Source organism: Pavona decussata, unplaced genomic scaffold (genome assembly GCF_977016875.1).
Source record: "Pavona decussata unplaced genomic scaffold, jaPavDecu1.1 SCAFFOLD_29, whole genome shotgun sequence".
NCBI classification, from domain to species: domain Eukaryota; kingdom Metazoa; phylum Cnidaria; class Anthozoa; order Scleractinia; family Agariciidae; genus Pavona; species Pavona decussata.
This window is the reverse complement of record NW_028145452.1, coordinates 1,027,977-1,040,050: the sequence shown is the minus strand read 5'-3', so window position 1 is coordinate 1,040,050 and position 12,074 is coordinate 1,027,977. Positions and strand designations below refer to the sequence as shown.

The window sequence follows — 12,074 nt, the reverse complement described above, 5'->3', positions numbered from 1 at the left end:
ATACGAAATCAGTTTCTTAAATAAAAGAGAATAGCCTGCGAACAAGCTCTAGGGGTGTGAGGGAGGGAAGAAGAGAGAGCTCTCTCCTACCCCCCGCCCCACCCCCGAGAGCTTGCTCGCAGGCTAAAACGGAGAATGTCCTGGTGCAGAGTTGTCCCGTAAGTCTCTTATCAATGTTTCTTAATTAATCGAGTGCGTTTGTATAAGATTGACGAGGCTTGTTGAGGTGGAGTGCAGTGGACGGATTGACACTGTGGAAGTAGTTTGTGGTCTTGCAAAAAGGTACAAACCATTTGATGTACGGCACGTTCAAGCATTTTTGAGAACACTGGTAGTGATGTAGTTAGTGAAAGGATCTGTTCTAGGAAATGGGGTGACAGGTTTTGGTTATGGCTTCAGCTCTTTTCGCTCGCCTTCCGGCGCGCGCGAGTCGCCCCTCGAATATCATGCTCGCTTAGTGTTTCGCGTTCTTCCGCAGATTTTCGAGCAAAAGCTATTAAGAGAGACTGCTCACGGTGTAAAACAAAAGTGAAAATGTACCTTTTTTTATTTATTTACAAAATTGGCCCACGTAGTTCAAATATACATTTTTTATTTACAAAATTGATTTCCTTTCTTTCTTTCCTTTTAACAAATATTCCAAATTGTTCGAACTGCAAACCCGGGCACCGTGAATCTATTAATTCCATGTGAAAGTGATAACGATCAGAGGTCCTGCCCCACACTTGATAATATACACCGACTTAAAATACACCCGACCTTCTTTAGCCGAAATGGTAAATAACGTAAGAAGCAATATTAAATACCTTGCTGGTAAATATTTCCTAAAAACAGAATTCGTATGCTCTTTCGTCCTTTTACTGAAAATATTTCACAGAGTCGTGTAAGTTAAACATTTGCTAACTTCTACGAGCATAACTTGACCATAGTTAATAAAAGGTTACGGTTATGATGCCTGACAAACTTCTTTGTTATATGCTTTTGTTAACATTTTTGGCCTTTACCGTGCACAAAACCACAATAGATTTCAAAAGTGTTGGAGCAACTGACCAATAGAAACTTTCCTGTTAAGATATTTAACTATAGTGTGTACATTAAATCAAAGGTTTATGCACGGTCGCGGACCTTCCAACATAAAATGCAGCACCATTGTTTTCACGATAAGGTTTCATAACCAGTCCCTCAATTAAATATGCTTTGGTAAAACAAAAAAAAACAAAAAAAAAAAAGAGAGAGATTTATAAATCCTTTGTTTCCTCACACCACTGTCAGTCTGTCGTACACAAATATGATTTCCTTTTCGTGGTTAGGGACAACAAGAGCTCGTTTCTGCTGGTTTTCGATCACAGGGTCTTTAACGCATTGCGTCAGCGAGAATATGAAGGCTCCAAGCACAGTCGGCGCACCGGCCAGAAAAAATAAATTCCGATAGTTTCCTGTGACTTCACCAAACCATCCTGTAGGAATAAAACACACAGAAATTATTAGAACGGTTTTCAATTGAGTTTCGAAAATTGGCTTTGGTTTGCATTAATTCGCTCTATGATTGGTTAGCAAAACTCGTGCCACTTTCTCAACCAATGAGGAACAAAACCAAAACAAGTAGTGCCTTGCTCGCACGGGTTTTCCCGCGCTTGGCGCCGGTTACATGTATTTTCTTCGAATTCTGATTGGTTCACTGCGCTGTTTGCGAATGTTGTGATTGGTCAGAGTAAATACTTTGGTTTGGTTTTACTATAGAGTTGTTTTACGACACTTCAAGGGAATAAGTCAAAAGTCGTTCTGTTTTTCACAACTCTGTTGCAGAGAAACATGGTGATAATATATATTAATTAACCCTAGTAAAAGTAGCAATGTACAAATGAATCCAAAAATAGAAAACCGCGAAACAGTCCATAACTTTTGCGTTGGTTCGGCGTGCGAACACGCTTGGTTTTCGAAGGAAAACCCTGAAACGAGCAGGGAAATGGAAGGTGAAACTGGAGAGGAGCGAGAATTCACGCGCGTTCCTCGTGAGTACGTGCTTTCGACGTTTCAGTTCTCTCTGTTTCACAAGAAAAACGACTGTTTTACAGTCTACCAGAAAAAAATATTCGTCTTTTACAATTTACAATTCAGTGGAAAAGGAGCACGAGCACTGGAAAGTACTGCTCAGTAGCTTTCATTTGAATGGTCACAGTAAAATGTCAGACTTTCATCAAACAGACTCAAATGTTAGGAAGCACGACGCGATATATGAATTGCTAAAACTCTAAAAAAAAGAGAAGTCAATTGTAAATAGTAAAGACCATTATTTTACTTATTCTTACTTAGCTCTGATACATTTTGTGCTAATAAAATGGTTGTCTTCAAAGATAGCCATCTAATCTTGTACGCGAGCGTGTCTAATTATGTTCAGGCTACAAACTCGAATGCTTTCTTACCTGCCGCTGGGGCACCAATTAACATTGAGAAAGACTGAATCATTAGGACTCCTCCCCAGGCTTCCGACATCTTGTCACGGTCCGTACATTCAAACGTCACAATGGACATGAGACCGATAATACAACCATCCAACAAACCGAGTACTACTACATATACGACGATCATAGAGTATCCCTCTGCATATATAGCGAGAAGTGGCGATAGCCCGGAAAGAACCATACAAAAATTGTACAATCGCGCAGTGTCCACCCAGGGAATGTCGGAAATTTTCCCGAAGATGATTTTTCCGATGCCTGAGCCAACAGCAATGTAGGAGAGAAGAAGCGAACCGTCCCGATGTGACGAACCCATCTCTTCGGCAAAACGAACCTGGAAGAAAACGAAAAGTGTAATCAATCATCAACTATGTATCCCACAATTCTGCTATAGTTAGTTGCCGAAAAAAAAAAAAACATGGCGGAGACGGACTTACAGTTTATTACCGTAAATGAGCCCCCATTCAGAGAGAGAAAAGGAAATTGTGTTAATAAACGCTAGTCAAGGTCGGTAGACTAAATATGTTATCCACCATAGCTATTGTGTAGGCGGCTTTTTTTACCTTATAAGGATCTTTAAACTTTGATACTTTGCGTTAAAATTTGGGAGTTTTCGTAAAATTGGGAGAGTTTTAGAATAAAACTTAAGATTTTTAGAACATTTTTTGAGATTATCTGGATAGATTTTTAGGCGATTTTTCGGGATTATTGTAGCTAAGCCTATTTTCTGCCATGCTTGGAACCGGCTCCATGTTTTTTCACAATTGGAAGAAGACACATGGTTCGCCGCGTTTGCACTGGTTGCATGTTTTCCCGCGCTCGCCACCAGTTTCATAAGTGCCACCAATCTCGTACCCAGAGTCCTCAGGCTCTTTGGGCTGAGGACTCTGGGTACGAGATTAGAGTCTCACATGACTGGTTTCATGTTTTCCTGCGCGTTGCCCCGGTCAAGTCAGTCCCACATGCTTGGAACCCAGTGGTATTTTTTCCGCGTTTGACGCTGAGTCATCATTCACCAGGATTAAAACATAACATCACATTTCTTTCACAATCTTACTCATACTTACCAAATGAACATGTGGTATGAAATAACCAAACGTTGCAATAGTCGAAGCTACAGCCCAGATAATAAACCAATTATTTCTCGGAAAACGAATCCCTCTTTTCTTGGCAGATTTTGTTTCAATGATCTCCGAAGACTTTGCAAGTTTGTATTGACCAGTTTTTTTCTTTTCAACTGGTTTGAATAATATCCCGCAAATAGAAATAACAATCGCAAGTGCGCTGAGAAAACGATAGCAATTTCTCCAACCATAAGAATCAACGATAACTTGCTGTAGTGGAGCCAACCCAAGCGCTCCTAAGTTACTTCCACAGGTTGCGATACCTGTGGCAAAGGAACGCTTCTTGTCGAAATAGTACGCTACCATAACCAGCGCGGGAAGATAGCTAATACTCGTGCCAAATCCCACGATAACTCCATGGGTCAAATAAATCAGGGACAAACTGTTCGCAAATGACGACAGCAGAAGACCCACGCTTGTTACTAGTCCCCCGACAATTACCACTCGTCTGCAGCCAAAGCGCTCGCTCAGCAGGCTTCCGGGATAACAGAAGAAGAAGAGACAGAATTGGGCGATGGAACCAACCCATGCTGTGAGAAAAAAGGCATGTTAGAATCGTTTATTGCTTAGCCTTTCTACTTCATTGACTCATAAAAGTCGTTGGCTCGACCAGCTAGCGAATACAGTGCAACCCCGCTTCCATTTTGCCGTGGGTGTGCACTCTTGGTAACGCACAGATCACGTCGAAACGTAGCCTCCTACGCATGACGTTGTTTGGCTCGTCACCGCGTCACGCACTCCTCCCCACGTGACCAGGAATGCGTGACGCCACGCGACAAAAAACGTCTGAGTAGCAGTCTAGTCAAAACGTGGTGAGAACAAAGTTGAGAAGAAATACGCTACAAGCCACAGGCGAATAACATGAGACTGTTCGGTGTCCCCGATTAGTAAGCCTTGCATGTTGGCACGCTAGCAGATTGACACACTAATTGTTGATTGATTGATTGATGTTCTTACCACGCCTTGACGTCAAAGCAGAGTACACGCTCCACAAAATTAGAAATGTTTTTTAAAAAAAATCGTCTCAGTGATTTGTGTGAAGATTGAGAGGGCAAATTAGTTTTGGCTTCTTTTATGAGCTATGCCAGGGCTCCTAGCTATGCAAAATTTTACGTGGGAGGAACGCGTGAACTTTCTTCAGCTCATGACGTCATTTGTGCGTCTGTACTTCCTGAGTTCTCAAGACCAATCAAAACACCAACCCCGTCGAGGCTGTCAAAACACGACTTTAACACTGTTCATTATGCTTTTTAGAACGTCCGTGGGATTATAACGCCGTAGAGATTTGGAATGACTTAGACACGAACTTATAAAAAAAAAGAGGCATCAGAAAACAGCATATATAAGTTTACAATTTGTTCAGTACAATGGATTTTCGTCTATAAGGAACACATTTCCTTAGTCCCTTGGGACTTCATTGTGTATCGAGGTGAACTAGGATGGCCGATTAGAAAAGGTCGGAAAGATTACTCTTACATGAAGGAGCAAAGACGTATTTCCGGTCGTCGCTCCTCTCCCCCGCCGAAAAACCGGATGCTCTCGCAGGCTAGAATGTTTGGGAAGTAAAACGGAAATTGCTCACTTGTAATTCCGCCCTTCACTTGGAAGATTTACAACACAAAGGCGATAACAATTGGTGATAATATGTATCTAAACTGTCACATTCTCCAAACTGATGAAGGTATTTGAGCTTTAGCCGAAACGTCTTCATCTTTATAACAACAAAAACCTCAAGTCAATGCCAAAATATAATATGATAGCAACCTCCGACTAGCTACTCCATCCTTATAAAAAAATGAATTTGCAATTGATACTGAAAACCCCACTTGACTCGGACGAACCGTTTGCGGTTGACATGTTTTAAAAAATGTTATCAACAGCTGTAGTACAAATTTCGCCGGTTTCACCGAATCTTTTGCCATGATGACGCGCGGCAAAACTTGCTGTCGCAGGTCGGTTCCCGTTGCTCGCACGCAAGTCTATTTCTGCGATTGAAACCGTTGTTAAGGATATTATGCAAATATCCACGATATGGCAATACTGATTGGAGTGTACTATATTTGTACGTCCAGACAAACAACAGCACTCCTTGAATTTATTTGAATCGCGTCTCAACATGTACACCCAATTGTTTCGCTCATTTTGAGGCCCTGTTGCTCAACAAAGCGCAGTGAAAGCGCGTCTATCTTTTTTCTCTAATAGGTTGTATCCACGCATGGAAATGGAGAGGAAATAGAACAGCATTTTAAATTATGCACACCCATTCTGTAAATGATGTCTCATTAAAATCGACCTCACTTCGCGTCACCCTTTAATCAAAGTGTATTAAAAACGTTGTTCTCGTATTGCAATTTGTTGTCAATCACCTGCTTTACATGTAAAATCGCACGATAATAAACATTATATATTTGTACCTGTCTTGGCTTTCGACTCCTTGAAATGGTCGAGCAAGGCGGCGTACAAGACTCCGACAGAATAATGCATACCCAGTACGACAAACAGATCACAGAATGCTGCTCCACACACGACCCAGGCCCAGTGTCCATCTTTCTCGGTATTCTCCGCGTCTTTAGCAGAAGGAAACTCGGTTGTCGCCGAACTCTCGATGCTTTCCGTTATTGAACTGCTTGGATCTCTATCCCGTGGTGGCAGTAGCTTGGTATTGTATAAGTCATCGTCGGCGTCCATGTTGAGTCGAAGGAAGTCGATCACTGAGCCGGCTGATTAAAAATAATGTTAATATTAACTCACAAAGTGTAGGTACAAAGGCCATTCGCCAACTGCGTCGAATCACCTTTGGTATCGTGCTACTACCTGCTACTACAGGTTTCTAAAAAAAGTGTACGATTACTACTTGTACAAACTCCGATCCAGTGTAAGCCGCGGACAAATATGGCGTTCCATCCCCGCCAAAATTCATATTTTGATTTCAAAGCTCTTGATATTATTTTCACTCAAGTTGAAGTACTCAATATTGCAATTGTTCTGTACGCAACATACCTGCCAACATACCAGTATCAAATTGCAAATGTCATATATTATTGATTTCAAACTTGGTTTCTGCTTTCAGTGCCGTTCGATATTGCTGTTTTATTCGAAGCCTCCAACTGCTCGACTATGAGAATTTCAATGTACACGATTGAACTTTTTATGTTAATGTTGTGTAAATAGTGTGAAATAAAATGAACCATGAACCATGAACTTTTTCCTTCCCTGCTTTACACTACAGCAACATTACGAAATTCGACTTTTGGTTGAAACAATGGCGTTTCAGTTTAAATTACCTTCAATTCCATCGGGAATTACATAAAAACAACTTCACTGCTCAGCTGAGCGAACGTCGCAAGTGCTCGCAAGCCACTCGGAAAATTCTAAACCCCTGCAGTATTCTGCCCCAGTAACAGCAACAAGCCAGTTAAAACAAAATTCAGCCACGAAAACAGCCCCTAAACCTGAAACTGCCATTTTTACATTACCTACCTTTTGCTTGTCTAACATGCATTTATGTACAATGCTCTGATGATGCCATTGTCCACTGCGGTCGGCTCGACAGCCAGAACTTAAACAGTTTGTTAAACATATTAATATATATGCATGTCATTCATGCAGCCCTTTTTTAGAATTACCATTTCGTCTTCCACGCAATGACCAGGGGCACCTAACACTGATGGTTTGTTACGGTTGAATATTCCCGTGTTCGGAAAAGTCTAGGGAGGGCTTTGAATTCAGTTTGAGCTAACTGAAGGAGCTTGAAGGCAAATACGGGGTTGAATGACGGAAACAATGAAATGCTAATTAGGATGAACATTTTGTATAAAGAACACTAGTGAACATTAAATTTAAAACAGAACGTTCATCCTAGTAGATTAGCAATTCAAAGAGAACCAAAAAAAGAAACAATTAAAATCAACAAACTTGGTCCACAAATTTAGCAGTTCTACTATCACGTTGACCGTGATATTTGTGTCCAGACTCTAGATCTGTACTGTTTCTTCGTCAATTGCATGTGAATGAGCAGCTCTCTAGGCTAAACTATAGAATACAGGGCCACTAATTTCTACAAAAGCCGCCGACACATATAAATAAAGTGGACCAAAGAAGCCCTGTGGCTGATAGTTGCTCCGCCCTCTAAATTTGCGTCTTTATTGACCCTCGCAATCTACCCATCCTTAAATTTTTTGAAAGGCCCATTTGGTGGCACCTCGGATGGATTTGAGGCCTAAAGCCTGGTTCACACTTGCGACATAACGACATAACGACATAAACATAACGACATAAGAAGGACGTTATGTCGTTATATGTTAGCAGTGTGAACATGAACTGAAAATGACATATTGGCAACATAACGACATAAGGAAAAAACTGATCTATTCTTTATGTCGTTATGTTGCTGTCAAACAAGTGTGAACAACTTCGGACATAACGACACAACAAACTACAAAATAGGGAGCGGCAAAAATTGTCGAACCCAGCTCGCCATCAGCACTATTTTCAATATGGCGGCTCACGGCTGTGGAGTTGGAAGATATGACGGAGTAACCCTAGGGCGGCTCGCCGGTGTAGATGAAGAAGAACTTGCTGAAGCGGTTCGAACTTATCCAATATCGTATGATAAAAGACGTGTAGATGCTCTTCTAGCTTCTGGACGCACCCACTCTTTTCCTCTAACAAATTTTCCCCTTGTTGTCGTCGACGACGCCTTCGTCGAAGAAACAAATTAAATCATCTCAAAGGGAACAAGTGTTTGTTCCGCCATTTTTAAAGTTTTCTTTTCACCTAACCTTATGTCTTTATGTCAGTGTTCACATTACCGACATAAGCGATTATGTCGTTATGCCATTATGTCGTTATGTCGCAAGTGTGAACCAGGACTTTCCTCAAGCCTTTTTCTCTCTTCTTCCACAGTTAAAGGGGCCGAAAACTTTTAAGCTGGCGGCTTTAACCTCAATCGCTCCTCAAGAAATTCAGTGGAAATTGGTATTAATATTTCCTGCAATTTTTTCCTTTTTCCCCTTGTAATTTATTCCTCTTTCACCTAGTTTTTCATGTCTTCGATAACGTTTGCCGGAGAACTATCCGTTAATCGCGTCTCAAGAGCGATATCATTCGTTCTTCAATTCTATAATTTCGTTTTGCTTGTAATTTCACGGTTTCAACCTTTAAAGAATTGATACATCCAGGAAGACTCTAAGCGAAATATCCTTAATTGTCTCCTTGAATCTCCGCCTGTCCGTTTTGAATGTTTAAATTCTTCTGCTTCTTATCTTGTTCTTCAGTGAATTCTTGTCGGGGTGTTTTGGGTGGGTCTGTAAGATAGAGAGAGAATCGGCAGAGCCTTCGTGGAGGCATCTGTTCGGCAGCCGTATATATATATACCCTCGGAAATTCGGTTTAAATTGTGAAGAAAAACTAACATTTCCTTTAATTTAGCGAAAGTTCACCTAAAACTTTCGCTAAACTCTAATCAGCCTTTTTGTTTTCGCCGTAGGGACAAAGACGTCGTAGCAGCTCAGTAGTAAATTCGTGGAATAACATTCTATCCAAGAATAGAAAACTGCTTCTTCGGTCTCAGGGTGAACTTTGTTGAGACCGAAGAAGCAGTTTCCTCAGTCCGGGGGAACATGTGTTTGTAACTCCCTAGAACCCCACAGTGTGAACATCTCCGTCCGGCCCGGCTTTTCAAAGCAGTTCCGGTACTTTCAAATATCGGCCGAAAGCTCCCGATTAAAGCAAAATAGTTATTTTTTGTTTCCTGCAGTTCCCATACCGACCCCCATACCAGATCCTATTTGTGTAATCTAGTATCGCATTTAATATTCTGGCAAAATTTCATTTTTCTAGCCTTTCCGGTGTGTGTCTGTTTGAGTCAGTTGACAGCCGACAAAGCCCCAGATCGCCCCAGAACGGATCTTTAGCGCACTGTCAAGACGAGGCTCTCTGAGTCGCGCGCAGACTCCGCGCGGCCGTGTTCTGTGGGAGAAATGACGGAGGAGGTTCAGATTGGGAACTGTAAGGTATACAGCTATTTCAATTAACGTTGTCGGATCAAAGTATAAAGCTATAAGACAAAACCTCAAGATTCTGTGGATTTTTTTATGATTAAGTACATCAAAATCAGCTACGCCTCGTCCGTCCAGTGAAGATATACGATGTGGATGAAAGAAATCTGAGTTAAGACGGTAAAATGGATGAGGTGGCAGCCTCTTTAAGCTTTGATCCGACAACGTTAATTGAAATAGCTGTATATAATCTAAAGGCCTTATCTCACTTGGATCGTTCTTTGTAGTTTCAGACTCTCTTCTCCTGAAAAAGGCAAGCTGAGCGGGCAGCTCACTTGAAGGTTGAAGATCTCCGGCGGCCGGCTCCGAAGACGTACGGCGAGGGGGAGAAGGTGAATATATAGGGTCCGGCTGTGGATCCGAAAATCCGCAAAAGGTTTTGGGCCAAATATAATCCAAAAATATTTTTGCCATAATCCGAATCCGCGGGACTTTAGCTTAAACGGGAAACCCCTCGCATGTGTTGCCCATCGAAAATATTCCAGTTTCAGTGGAAGAGAAAACATCAGAACAAGAAAACGTGACTGAGTACAGTTTATCATTTTGTCCAGTAAATTCACAATCGTCATAAAAAGTCTCTTTATTTAAGTGTCAACGTATTTAGCGCAGAGCACTAATTGGGGACACTTTTCCAGATCGAATTGGAATTTGGAAATGTTGGTTATTGAGGAGCGGGGAAAACCGGAGTGTCGTGTCCAGGGGCCCGTTTCTCGAAAGTCCCGGTAACTTACCGGGCCCGATAAGTAATTTTCGAGATGATGTTTCTTAACAATTTTTGTTAGCTTTCAATACTAAGTTTTAAAATTTTATTATTTTATGAAAACATTGGCGAAGTACCATGTCTGTAATCGTTGTGTACTCGGCGAAAAAACATTTTAAAATATACTTAACTGGCCCGGTAAGTTACCGGGACTTTCGAGAAACGGGCCCCTGGTATCGAACCCGGGCCACATTAATTGGTGGGAGGCGAGTGCTCTCACCACTGCGCCATCCCTGCTCCCCACAGTGAGTCTTCTATTAATGCACTCAAGTGTCCGGCTTTCGCTGGCTCTTGCAACCGTACTGCGAGCGACAATTGTAATACAATACAAATTTTATGAACACCCTGCAAAAGGACTTTTCGGTGTTACTCGGCGGCCATGTTGAGTCTTGGGGCAATAAAATGCTTTGCTTTCGCACCGCAAGCCTCGGCCAGACGGCGGAATTCAGTGCGAAGCTTGCCGTGCAAAACAAACCTTTTTATTCTCCTGAGACTCAAATGAGGAGGTCTCTCTTATACGTATACCGGGAACTGAAATTTGCTTGGTAGTAGTGATAAGGGTTAATCATCTAAAATTATAACATGTAAGATTATAAAACAAATCACAATAGGATTATGATAAGATACTGAATAAAACAAGATAAAATTACAATACAATCACTATAAAAATTAGAATAAAATACGATAAAAATAATTTTTATACAATATTAAAGTCAAAAAAATAATACTACTAAGTAGTTAAAAATTCCCGTTAGAGTTTATTTCTTAGAGGGGGGTGAATAGGGCTATGTAAATCCGCTGATCCGCTAAAATTAATGGCTGAATCCGTCGATCCGCTCAAAAAATCAACTAAATCCGAATCCGCAAATTGTTTGTCGCGTTAGCTTTAATTAGATGATACGCGAGATACAAGGCGACTTCAGTTGTTGGAGTTGCCTTGCGTGATATTGTGTTCTAGCGTTGAGGATGACTATCAGCGAAATATTTATGGATTTATGTAACGAACGTCTGTATCGAAACGAAATCTTGCAGATACGAGAAAAAAAAAGCAAACTTGAACTTCCTAACAACCAAAATCCAAAATCCGGGCCCCAAAACTGGATAAAACCGCGATCCGCTGTGATCATAGGATCCGCAGATCCGTTAAAATTTCGCTCCGAATCCAGAATCCGGGCTGAAATATTTACCAAATCCGCCGATCCGTAGACCTATTCACCCCCCTCTTCTTAATTTTCTTTTGAAAATAAGAACAGATTCACATAACTTAAAAGTGTTGTCTAAATTATTCCATAACGAAACTCGACAATCCGAGTAATATTTCCTAACGAGAAAGCCTAAGAATAACGAAGGGAAAAGCTGGGAAAAGCGTTTCCCTGCCTTCGCGCTTCGCGCGGGAATTCCCGCTCTGCGCTCATCCCACGCGCTGTGCACGTGTTCGACCCTCTTTCTTGCACTTGTCATGGAAGAACGTCTGCGCCGGCGGGACTTTGGACCGACTAGACTTCAAAAGTGACTCAAGATCGGCAGCTGAGCAGACGTCTGTTTGACAGTTCGCAACTCTATTGAATCTGTCTGAATTATAAATTCTTAAAGTTTTAAATGATGACGATGCTTGTGTTTTGGGTTGAAATCGGTAAATTTTGATTAGTACGATTTTTTTCCCTTTGTAGGA

General features: G+C 41.4%; 1 protein-coding gene across 4 annotated transcripts; it reads right to left on the bottom strand.

The window, feature by feature from the left end:
- Positions 1-620: 620 nt before the first annotated feature.
- LOC146484830 (monocarboxylate transporter 13-like) lies at positions 621-7,301 on the bottom strand. 4 transcript variants are annotated; one of them, XM_085104168.1, is made up of 6 exons: positions 7,064-7,301; positions 5,998-6,303; positions 3,527-4,113; positions 2,424-2,793; positions 1,239-1,457; positions 621-1,190 (listed from the first exon to the last, which is right to left on the bottom strand). In XM_085104168.1, exons 1-5 carry the CDS (start codon positions 7,083-7,085, stop codon positions 1,258-1,260), a joined length of 1,485 nt encoding a protein of 494 aa, XP_084960294.1. In that variant the 5' UTR covers positions 7,086-7,301; the 3' UTR covers positions 621-1,190; positions 1,239-1,257. The 4 variants fall into 4 exon arrangements, with proteins under 4 accessions (XP_084960294.1, XP_084960293.1, XP_084960296.1 ...); XM_085104167.1 differs by having other exon boundaries at positions 621-1,457; positions 7,064-7,299; XM_085104170.1 differs by lacking the exon at positions 7,064-7,301 and adding an exon at positions 6,868-7,025 and having other exon boundaries at positions 621-1,457.
- Between the last annotated feature and the right edge of the window lie 4,773 nt (positions 7,302-12,074).

Coding starts and splice junctions, on each gene's coding strand:
- LOC146484830 (XM_085104168.1), bottom strand. CDS start 7,085: ATGCATGTTAGACAAGCAAAAG. Junction 6,304..7,063: donor GCATGTTAGACAAGCAAAAG/GTAGGTAATGTA, acceptor ATTTTTAATCAG/CCGGCTCAGTGATCGACTTC. Junction 1,458..2,423: donor AATTGGTGCCCCAGCGGCAG/GTAAGAAAGCAT, acceptor TTATTCCTACAG/GATGGTTTGGTGAAGTCACA.